General features: G+C 41.6%; 2 protein-coding genes across 2 annotated transcripts in view; both read left to right on the top strand.

Moving 5' to 3' along the window:
• The window catches only part of PCYB_131590 (hypothetical protein), a gene marked incomplete at both ends in the record, with an annotated part of 1,626 nt that extends 281 nt beyond the window's left edge, over positions 1-1,345 (top strand). The window contains 5 exons of the mRNA XM_004224183.1: positions 48-121; positions 236-287; positions 420-464; positions 741-765; positions 1,332-1,345. Coding sequence (XP_004224231.1) covers positions 48-121; positions 236-287; positions 420-464; positions 741-765; positions 1,332-1,345 — 210 coding nt within the window. The remainder of the gene's footprint in view (positions 1-47; positions 122-235; positions 288-419; positions 465-740; positions 766-1,331) is intronic.
• A 3,701-nt stretch (positions 1,346-5,046) lies between these two features.
• On the top strand, positions 5,047-9,942 carry PCYB_131580 (hypothetical protein; the record flags this gene model as incomplete). Its single annotated transcript, XM_004224182.1, has 2 exons — positions 5,047-9,688; positions 9,782-9,942. The coding sequence occupies 2 exons, from the start codon at positions 5,047-5,049 to the stop codon at positions 9,940-9,942; spliced, it is 4,803 nt and encodes a 1,600-aa protein (XP_004224230.1).
• Between the last annotated feature and the right edge of the window lie 2,190 nt (positions 9,943-12,132).

The following is a 12,132-nucleotide window of genomic DNA, read 5'->3' as shown; positions in this document are numbered from 1 at the left end:
AAAAAAAAAAAAACTATCCATTTATAATATGTACCCCCAAATTACAGAATGAGCCACCTTACTCGGTCATTAATGTTTACTACACCGAGTCGCTTATGAACGAAGATTTAGTAAAAGAAATGTAAGGACACACAAACGAGCGGTTCGCTCATTCAAAGAGCAGATCAATTCTCAACTTCCCTTCCTCATGCAAATGGGGAAATGTCACATTTAATTCATGCCTGTTATGCTTTAGAGAAAACAACAGGAAAATGGAGCAAAACAAAATGAAGAATTATTTCAGGAAGGTTTGAATCATGTAGAGGGTCAAAGCGCTTAAAATTGCCTGTTCAAACGGGTGAAAATATTCGCACTCAGCGTGGCACATCCACGCACACACGCACGAATTGCCTTTTTTTCCCTTTTTGCACAAAAAGCAGAATTTGACAGGCAACAAATATTTCATGGATTACTCGAAAAAACAAGTACATACGAGAGAGGCTAATTTGCTTTGGTCACTTTGTCTTTTATTTCCCCCCAAATTTGTGCGCACGAGATGTGTGTTTCAATCGAAAGGAAGAGGGGGGGGGATATCATCGGTCGAATGACTTGTCAGCGGGATATTTTTTTACTCCCATTTATGTGACCCTTATTCTTATTGTTGTTCATGTGTGTGCTGACATTTACATGTGTCTTTTTCGCGAGGCTAACATTTTCATTCCGCACTTGGAACACCTTTTCATTTTTTCTTTAATTTGCAGAGGGAACAAATGGAGTCACTACTCGGTATGTTCACAACTAATTGAAAGGATGAGACGTAGTAATCTTGGTTGACATAAACACATTGCGTAGCTACATTTTGGACGCAAGTTTGACTTGGTTGAATAGTGAAAAATGGGAACAACAAAGTGCCGCATACTTCTCTATATCGAAATGGGGTTTATATAGTGCCACTCCCAAGACGCGCAACTTGTGTACCCATCAGTTTTGCACACACAGTTGTATCTTTTAAAAAAAAAAAAAAAAAAAACGCATTTCACCCTGTCGCTTTTTGTTTAATTGTTTCATGTCGTCATGAATATAGCAAAAAGTTTTCTTATTGAGTAATCACTTCTCACAATTGTTCGTTTCTCCCTTTTTGCCATTTTAAATGTTCTTAAAGGGCGCTAACCAATATTTGCGTGTCTGCCCTGCGCGAATGAAAGGGGAAAGATTCGGTTCATTCGCGCAGGGCAAACGCAGACGCAGACGCACCCATAAGTACAGAAACAAAAAAGTTCCAATGCGCACACTGTTACGTAAAATTTTTCTAAACACATTTTCGCTCATCGTTTGCTTTTTTTTCGCGACAGATCTGAGTGGATAGTCCTACGGAGAAATTAAAAAGTTCTTCTGTTTGGATAATTGTTCACAGAGTATGCACGGCGCCATTTAAAGCTGGTAATAATTGAGAGTGAAAAGGAAGGCATTTGTTTTGTACATCCAATTTATTACATATGTTTATTGCTCATTAAATAAGTTCACTTTTATGTACACCGGCATTCTTTCTACCTTTTTAAACAGGAAGGGGAAGGAAAAAATATTTGAAAGTTTGTCCAGTGTTCACGTGATATGTCAATTTTTTTTTTTTTTATTGTGTAAAAAAATTATATTCAAATTCAAACGTTAATTAACGTTTGATTGTTGAATGATCATTGTGTTCAAAAAAAAGACATTTTTTACGCCATGAGCGCGTGGCGGAAACTGTGTGGTTAACAGTATGCTGACAGGCGGTACGGAGCTGCACACTAATTAAACCCTTTGGTGGGACATAAACGCGTGTCAAATGTGTACTAAAATGAAGCGGGAAAAAAAGGCGCAACAAAAGCGCATAAGGGACAGCATGAAAAATTAAAGCAAACAGACTTTCCGGAAAAACAATTAACCCCCTAAGGGCGCACTTTTCCTCAAGGCGTTAAATATAAGCCAAAATGGAAAACAAAAAGGCTGTCCCCAAAAGGGGCTTCCCCTGGCACGCTTGTGAGCAGTTCGCGTAAAGGGACACAGAATGGCATGTAGAACAAAGTTGCTCTTTTAAGCAAAGGGGTGAGAAACGCACAGGGCATATGTGTACCTCAGAACGCATAATCCAATTATTTAAAAATTTGTTCACACATTTTGTCTTCTGCTATTTGTGCAGATGGGCGGAAAACGTAAAAAAGAATTATCTGAGCTGAGTTCTTTTATTTCTACTATCAGTGGAATGACATCTCAGACATGTGTGTTTTGTTTTAAAATATTCCCCCACATAGGCAATGTGCATGATGCTCGCGCGTGTTTGTCCACTTCGTTACATAAACACTTACGTGGGTATTTACACGTGCATGGGATACTTCCCCGCTGTTTGTCTCTTTAGCGAAGTGGAGAATTGCCATGTAGGAATTCCCTTGCGGGAAATACCAAAAGTTGTAAAAAAAAAAAACTCATGCTGGCTTAAGCAGAATGGGAAAGTAAAAAAGCGGTTTTAAAGCATCCCAATGGTACACACTCTGTATGTACAGGGAAAAGCGACATGTGGCGATGCCTATCTGTCGTATGCGCAATTTGTTCGATGAGTGTACCATTTTTTTTTTTTCCTTTTTAAATCGCATCATTTTTCGAGAGTGGAAAAAATGCCACTTATCACTACGTGTGAGATAATGCCCCACGTACCATGCGTGCTTTTCGCGTGTGGCATTATGCCTACATAATTGTTTGATTGTTTTATGTAAACAGGTGTGCATATGTGCACTGGAAAATGGGCTGAGCGCTGCACGTCCTGGAAATTATCGAATTACAGACCTTTTCTGGGGGTATTCGCTAATGGATGATTTATTTACATTTTAATGGAACCTTTCGCGTAAATTGGGAAGAGGGATGTTCGTGTGTTATTCTGCTCTGCATATCAGTCGTTTTTTCGTTGCCATGGTGTTCTTCACATGCTGTTTTTTTTTTTTTCCTTTTAAAATATGCTCCTGTTTTTAAAATTGTATGCTTTACATAGTACCTCTTCGTAGACTGGGCAGCATGCCATAAGCAGCGCTGTTTGGAGTGCCCCTCTTTTGTGTGTTCCCCTCCTCCCTCTCTACCCCCAGGTATACACCACCTCCTGCTCCATTTGATTGCGCGCGAAGGGGCAGATAAATTATTCGCACATTTTTAGTATTCTTAAATAGCAGGGGAAAATGTCGACAAAAAGAGTAACATGTTGGCTGGGAAGGTCTATCCATTTAACCAGTTGCTTAAATAATGTGGGCCTCACTTGAAAAAAAAAAACAAAAGAAACAAAAAAAAAAGTCTTGTAACGCCCGGCCACCATTATTTCTTCTCGCACGTATGTACCCACTTACGTATGCACAACATTTCCCTCATCACATTTGCGAAAAGAGCCATGTTTCTCAATTGCAGAGGTGCACCAACGAATGTAGCCACGTAAGCCGTTTTACCAAAAGGTCCATTCTACAAAAGAATGTAAAGTGGGGAAGCGGTCAAGGTAACTCATCGTACATTTCGCGCGTGCAAATGACACAGATGGATACGCAGTGGGGGAGGACATACCAATTTGTGTGCAAGTATGGAGCATTTAAAGGGGTCAGGAAATTTTGCAGTTACGGTGCTATAAACGCGTTTGAATGAAGTCAGCGGGGCAACGGCGTTGATCCGAAGGCAACTCCGAATGTGGCCACTCCACGAATCGTGAATTGTGTACAAGATAAATAAAAAAAAAAAAAAATATTATACCGGCACGCTTAAAAAACGTGTGCGGGAGTATATGCCCCGAGCATTAGCCCAAGCATATGCACAAGCTTAAGTGGAAGCAATTTTTTAAAAGGATGAGAAGACAAACGCAATAGCTGCGCACATTTCTTGCTTTAAAGGTTTTTCCCCCCATTTGGATGACATCGAACATATGAAGAAGTGGGTTGGAGGAATTATGAAGTGGGCACCTCGATAAAAAGGCAATTTTAACGATCCGAGACTGGTGCACTGATAAATTGTGCACCTCAGTTATATTTCCTGCACACAAATCTGAAGCGGCCAAATGCAACCACAACGTGTGGCGAGGAGGGAGTCACTTAGCATAAGGGGGTTACAAAAAAATTGCTTCCAAACCTTATCGCGTAATTGCGTGCAGAGTTTTAAGCCCCATTCTGGGCGTGAAAAAAAAAAAAAACAGAGGTTGGTATGTCGGAACACTGCTACACCACTCGGGTGGCATACATGAGGTGAGAACAAAATGTAAAAAGCGAGGATGGCGATTTTGGCAAAGGGTCATTACATAAACGCAGGAGGAAAAAAACAAAATCAATTTTGCACGAGAACGGGGGATAAAGTCTATGTGGACAAAAACTTAACGCATGCAATCGACATCATCTATAGCTTCTGCTTTTCTTGCAAGCATGCCCCATCCACCTCTCAAAAAAAAAAAAAAAATATAAAAATGGTGCACACTTGGCAAGATAGACCACTGAGGAAGGCATGCGGTAAAGCGAAAACGGGGTTACATACATGCGTAAAGGGTTGTGCGCATATGCAAATATGCATGGTCTACTAGCATGTGGTGCTGAATGGCACTTAGTCGCCACCACGTCAAAGTCATCCTTAGTGGTTGTAAAATTGTTAAGTGCGAAAAACAAGTGTAGGAGTGCATGCGGATGTGGTGGCCCAAATGAGTTTAACTTTGAACTTGAGTTAAAGTAGCACAAAAAGTGAGGCAAACCCGAAAGGAAGCTTTACTGAAAATGAAAATTAAATTAAAACTGATCTGTAACTGAGGTGTGACTGATACTTGCCCCTGTGTTTAGCCCCGTGCGCAGCCCCTTATTGATACTCACACAATTTTTACATTTTTGCCACTTATCATATCACGAATAAAAAACTTTTGCGTTTAAACGAGTTAATCAAGAGAGTATTTTTTTTTTTTTTTTTTTTTTTGCACGAAGAAGGCTGTGAGGGGGTGCTGTACCATTTGGAAAAATCGTTCTATCGACCTTTTTTTTACAACGGAAAGGGGAGCGTTTCTATAATTTTATCACATTGAAGAGAAAGATGGAAGAGGAAACGTTTTTTTCAGAAAGTGCGAACTTTGATCCATGTGACGAGCAGCTATGTGTTGCGAATGCTTGCGATGGGGAAGGGGATGCCAATCAGGGCGGTTTTATGGACATAGCATCTCAGAGAGATATCCTCAGGAGCAAAGACAAGGAATACATTCATGGGAATGTAGACCAAGGAAATTTTAGCGAAGTCGTTAATCTCTACGATGGTGACTCGGACAAGAATGTAGTAGCATGTTCCACACACTGTGCATGTACAACTGAACAAAATAATCAAAACGATGAGGAGAACAAACATGGAAATCGTGGCAGCACCAACAGAAATACACATTACATGAGAGACCTCCTTCTCATTAACATATTTCTAAGTCCAGACAATGATATTTGTGCTATAAACTCCAAAAAGAATGACGTGAACAAAATCCTAAGTTTGGTTAAGCAACTGTTAATGAGGAGAAATAGTGCCGAACGATCAGCCCTGATTAGCTACGGAAATGACATAACAGGAAGATATTATCACATAAGTAACAGTGAGAAGATATTGGATGATTTAAAAAATGAGGACATCAGGGAAAGCAATGAAATTTCATTCGAGTATATAAGTGTTGGAAAGGAGAGTGAAAAATCTCGTACCTGTAGTGAACTAAATCGGAATGGGGAGATTGTGGACGAACGAGGAAATTGCAGATTTTTGACTAATGAAAGATGTGATTCACTCACGTTTGTGGAAGGGGATCACTTCAATCGTGGATGTGGTGTAGGGAACAGTTACCAGAACCTGAGACAGTGGAAGCCGGCCCTGTTGGGGCTACTCGGGGAGAAGCAGCAATGGGGGGACCCAACCCAGCAGGTGCAGAAGCACCAGCGCCAAACGGTTGACCCCGAAGAGGAAAGCAGAAAATATGGCAACGGATTGGAGAACGCATGGGACCTTTTGAAGAGGGCTGCAGACAGGGATGAAACATATGGAGGGATAAGCCGAAATGGAAACGGCCACTTCGGTTACGCCTTTGACGTGGGTGCACCGCACGAAATGGACGCACCGAACGACGTGGATTTTGTGTTTAAAGAAAAACAGCGGGGGAATGACGGAAACGCTTTCAGCTATTTTCAAATGGAGGGCCCAGAGAGGGGAAGTGATGGACAGGGAAAAACTGAACGAGGGGAGGAAATGGAGGAAATGGAAGAAGTGGAAGAAGTGGAAGAAGTGGAAGAAGTGGAGGAAGTGGAAGAAGTGGAAGAAGTGGAAGAAGTAGAGGAAATGGAGGAAGTGGAAGAAGTGGAGGAAGTGGAGGAAGTGGAGGAAGTGGAGGAAATGGAGGAAGTGGAAGAAGTGGAAGAAGTGGAAGACGTGGAAGAAGTGGAAGAAGTGGAAGAAGTGGAAGAAATGGAAGAAATGGAAGAAGTCGAGGACGTGGAAGAAGTCGAGGACGTGGAAGAAGTCGAGGACGTGGAAGAAGTGAACCGTGTGGACGAAACGGAGGAAACCGAAGAGACTCTCCAAATGGTCCGAATGGACGGAAGCGACGAATCTAACGAGTTGGAAAAAATGTGCCTGACGAACGAAGCGGGAAAAATATACCAAACGTATCAGATGGACCCAATGTGTGAAGAGGAAGAAGGTAGGAAAAGCATGACGCCTCAGAACCAAACCAACTGCGTCGAAAAGGAAAATGAGAATGTACCTAATTGGTTAAAAATGAATCAGGGGTTCATGCAAATGGAAGGCATACTTTACCAAAAGGAAGACACATCGGACAAACAGAACAGAAAGCGAAATGATGTAGAAATTTTCCGCGAAGGAAGAAACACCGACGATAGAATAAAGACCTCTAGTGAGGTGTCGTGCTCCAATGAATTAAGTACCGCTGAGAGGGAAAGTGGCAGGAAAAAGGGGATGCAGCTAGGAAGAGGATACAGACAAAATGATCCCACGGAGAAGGGAGAAATTACGAAGGAATCAGAAAGAGGGAGTAGCGAGGGAAGCTTGGGAAGTTCGGAAAAGGTGTCGAATGAGGAATATGTAGTAACTGAGGAAAGAGGAAAATATGAGGAAAGCGTGGACATGGCGAAAATGGAAAAAATGGAGGAGACGATCCCAAATGTGGAAAACGAGAAGGTTAGTTACAAACCGATCTACGGAGACTGCAAAGCCTGCGCCCTTTTTTACAAAATAAAAAAGGGGTGCATATATGCAGATGTTTGCCATTTGAGCCACAGTGGAGAGCAGCCGAACTCCCCCCGAAGATATAGCAAAGAAGGCAAGAGAGAAACGATCAGAATGAATAGCCCAAGCATCGAGGACAAATGGAACAGAGAAGGTCCTTCCGTTGGATCCGCTTCCAATTGGATAAACACGTCTAGTGATGATTCTGTTAAAGGTACCAGCACGAACATTATAATTAGGGCTCTCACGAACCGCTTAAAGTCGGACGACAACGAAGAGTTGATCTCGTACATTCTGGATACGATTAAGAGAGAGGAGAGTGCGAACAACTTGAATATAAGAAACGATGGTAGTGATGAAAATGGATGGGGGGCCAACGCGCAAGTGAAATATGGGAGTGATGGGAAAGCCCCACAGGGTTGCAGCATTAACAGAGGAGACCATGCCAACCAGAGAAACAACAACAGCGATGACGCAAGCAGAAGTGAAAGTGTAACCAAAAAGGAAAAACAAGAAACGAACAACGAAAATGCATCAAACGATCCATTAGCCAGTTTCCATACAACTAACGAAGAAGAATTTTCAACACACAATGATTATGCTCTTTTCCCCCACGAAATATATCAAAACAACCCAAAGTATTACTCTTTTGAAGTTCCATTTTCGCAAGATGGAGAGGAAAAGCATGGAATGAAAAAGGGAGTAACTGGAAACACATTTGAAGGGAATCATCCAGGAGGTAGTATGAATAACACTGAAATGTGTAACTGGTTAAAAGTGGTACAAAAAATGGGAAAGGGGGACGATGGGGACCGTTCCAAGGCATACAATAGGATAAATTTGCCACTATATGTCGAATCAGAAGAACAACCACGACAGAGACGAGAAGGGTATTTTATGGACACACACAGGACCACTACCATCTCTATGAAGAATGAAATGAAAAACATTGCCTCCCTGAATACACACGATGAAGGGGTCCAAACTGAGGGGGGCGGGTATGTCAGGGGAAATTCTGATCTCTTCAAAAATAGGTGTCTCCATTACATCGGAATTCCAAAGAGTGCATATCACCAACTAGGAAATTTCTTCCTGGAAAGAAAAAAAGAAACGGAGGTAGATCCCAATGTAGAGAGCGTAGAGGATATACACACCGATAGATGCAGCTACCATGTGAGTGAAGATTTCAACCAAGGAATGTGCAGTCACTTGAATTCAAAAAACGATTCTAAAATTAAAAACGAAGATGAAAAGGAGTTAAACATGTACCAGCAAATGATGGGGAACAGTTCGCGTAAGTGTATGAACAGAGTTACCAAAAATGATGGAGTTATGGAAGTCGTTCCGAGTGGAGTGAATGTACAAACTGAGACAGAAGAAGAGATGAAATTTCTTCACAGTAGAGGAAAAGGCAAAAATTTGCTTCCCAATATTCAACAGAATAGCAACTACCTACATTTTAATTCATGGAGGAATAGGATGACCTATTTTAAGGACCTCTGTGATAACCCTAGCTGCCATTACAATTTGGGTGATCTACACCAGAGGAAGGAAAACGTGGTCAATAATATTTGTGCGAATTATAGAAAGGGGATTTACCCTAGTACACAAATGTGTGGCAATCTCAACAAGATCGATATGTCCGCACCAGAAGGAGAGTTACTAAAAAGGGAAAGCTACACATATGACGAGATTTTCAATGCGGGTAACAGAACAAACTATGGGTTTATGCACGTGCCTAACGTGAACAAAAAGCAGCTTGACACACTCGGTGGAGACAAACAGAACAGTAGCAGTGGTTGTAACTCCTCCTTTAACGCAAAAGGTACCTTCAACTGTGGGATGCACGAATGTAGAAGGAGTTTCCATCGAGGTGATTCGAAGCATAGCGGCATATATCAGGGAAGCGCGCATCGCCGCAAGGGGCACCACTCCAATGGCCACACAATGCGCTACCACCGGGCAGTTGCCCCATCTGCAAAGAAAAACGAAAATTATGACAACTTAGTTAGGAATCCATTTCTGCAGAGTGGCGACTCGCCAGAAATGTGCTTCCGAAGAGAGAGAAAGGAATTTAACTTTAGAAAAAAAAATAACCTACATAGGATCGCACAGTTTAACCACCCCTCCAAGGATCCCCACTATCGCATGTTAAAGATAAGAATGAACAATTATAAAAATGGCAGTTTGATCACGGGGAGTCAAAATAGCTACTTGCAAGTGCGACGCGTCCACGGTAGCGATGCCGTTGCCAAGCAGCACATCGGTGAAAAGTACAACAACCCAGTGCTGCTTCTCAGTTGCGTTAAAAGTTGCAAAATGTGCGGAGGCCATCACGTCAGAAGTGTAATACGTGGAAACTGCAGAGATGATATAGGGAGCAACCTGATCGGTAATTTTAGAAGCGGTGCGCAAGGGGATGTCCACAGAAAAACGCATGCCGAGATGTGTAACAGTTATCATCAAGGTAATGTAACGAACGTGGATCGTCCATACCTGGCACATAAATCGATCCACAGTGGCAGACACAGCCACAGTCGCGTGTGCAGTTATCAAGCAGGTAACACGGGCGATATCCAAAATGCGCAGTTAAGACAAGGTAACCCTTTCAGCATGTTTACAAAAAGTAAAAAATTGCATAAAAGGAATTGCGCATCGAATAAGGTACATGCTATGGAGAAGAGCATCGACGTGGATCCAACGAACGTCAAAGAGCCATAAGAGATCCCATCACATGTGTTTGTCTTAGCAGTGACTCTCCCCCGGGGAGGTGTGCGTCCTATACGCATATCCGCTCCATCGGCATGCCCTTCCCCATTTTGTGTTTATTTTAGGCACATTATGTGTTTATTTTAAGCGCATTATGTGTTTATTTTCAGAGCATTTTGTGATTATTTTCAGAGCATTTTGTGATTATTTTCAGAGCATTTTGTGATTATTTTTTTTTCCATGAAATTGCGGCAAAATCAAATTGTGCGCACATCCTTATGTATATTAACCGTGCATCCTTTAACCAGTGTACCAATAAATTGAGAAATATTTTTTGAAAAAAACTGCCTTATTTAAGGTGTGTTCACGCGGATACCACGGCTTACACGCAATGGGTCATACGCGAGGTTCAATATTTTTTACTGCCAGACAGCTGCGAATTCTTCGCTCGGCTGCTGAGCAACTTAAGAGAAGTTACCAGCCTCCTTAGCCAACAAGTGCTCCCAACAATTTTTTTTTTCTCACTTCCTCTACATTGTCTTAAAGTTACAGTTTTGCGGAAAAAAGAAACGTTAAAAATGTAGAGGGGGAAGTGGGTGTATAGGGAGATGTTTTCATTCTGTCGTTGTGGACGAATAGGAAGTGAAGAGTCACCATTTTAAAAGATGGTCGTGCAAATAAAAGCGTTTAAAACGTACTTCGAAATGTTATGTGTATGTGCGATGTTACAAAATTTGTTGTGGATTAATGGGGACAACCTACGTAAATGATTTTTTTTTTTTTTTTCACTGAATAGATCAAAACTGATGAGACGCCCTCGACTCACATTTTGGCATATCAATAATGGGAACATTTTCATCATGCATGTGAGAAGACACGTTTGTATATTTTTTCCCTTTTCCTTCTCGACTATTCGTTTGGTAACAGCACATAAAAATGATCCACGTATGTGTTTACAACTCTGCCGAGAGAGCTCCCAACGCATGGTGTCCTCTATTCCTCCCCTCTCCCCTTTTTTTTTAAAATATGTGTACACGCATAAGGAGTACAAAACAAAAGGCCCACGCTAACTGCATTAATTGGCTGTTTAATTTTTCTTGAAAAAGAATAACATCAGGTCAAGTCACACGAGATGTAAAGTAACATTTTTTGTGCATTAACTGGCAACTGTTTTTTTGTTTTTTTATTTTCTCATTTAAATAATTTCCTTCTTTTTCGAAACCCCCAGTGCAGCGGACGTTGCTTCCCAAGTGAAAAATCAATTTTTTTATGTTGCAAATCGAACTGCTTGGGTTTATTATCGTTTAGATCGCATGTCCGGCGTTTTCGCCGCCTTCCTTTTTGTCCACTTTTTGGCTGCTCTGTTGTGTTTTGGCGAGCCTGGCATTTTCGTGTTTACCTCTTTGTGGGCCCATAGGAGGTAGTTAACCAAGTGGAGTCTCTGCGAGGGGGCGCCTGGGGCACGGCGATTCTGCCTTGGGTAAGCATATGCGCATTGGGAGGGGGGGGTTCATATAAGCATTTATATATACTCACTCATGCACGAGTTGGTTCCCATTTGTATGCCCGTTTGTGTTTCAATTTGTATGCCCGTTTGTGTTCCAATTTGTATGCCCATTTGTGTGCCAATTTGTGCGCCCATTTGTGTGCCAATTTGTACGTCCTTGCCTACCCCCCTTTTTGGCATTTCCTTTTACAAGCTGCATCGCATAGCACGTGGCGGCAAATGTTCCTCGTTTTTTCTCAGGTATACTAATTTAAGTATTTTATTTTATTTTTTTTTTTTGCGTATGAAAGTACATTTCGTTTGACCCTTTTCGTTTATATAATCAAGTAACCCATTTCCTTACGCGTCAAATTTTCACAAAACTGTTGAGGTGATAAAGCCTCTGCGTACGTAAGCTGGTTCCCCCGTTCGCGCAAGTATATTTGCAAAGGGCGTGCATAAATGGGCAAAATGTGAAAGTAATACTAAGCATATATACAAGCGCTATTAACTGCGCGCATATCCTTAAAATAATGCACAATTTTTTGATGCATCATGTATATGGTCTCTTGGTGCCCAGCGGAATGGCAAGCGCCAGGCATACGTCCTCCTCATCGTTATTACATTCTATATGTATATGTTTCCCGTTTGACAATCCTCTCATTATGCCATTTTTTTTTTCTTTCATTTCTTTTTTTTTTTTTTTTTTCTCTCTA

Source organism: Plasmodium cynomolgi, chromosome 13 (genome assembly GCF_000321355.1).
Source record: "Plasmodium cynomolgi strain B DNA, chromosome 13, whole genome shotgun sequence".
NCBI classification, from domain to species: Eukaryota; Apicomplexa; class Aconoidasida; order Haemosporida; family Plasmodiidae; genus Plasmodium; species Plasmodium cynomolgi.
This window is presented reverse-complemented; position numbering and strand designations above follow the sequence as displayed.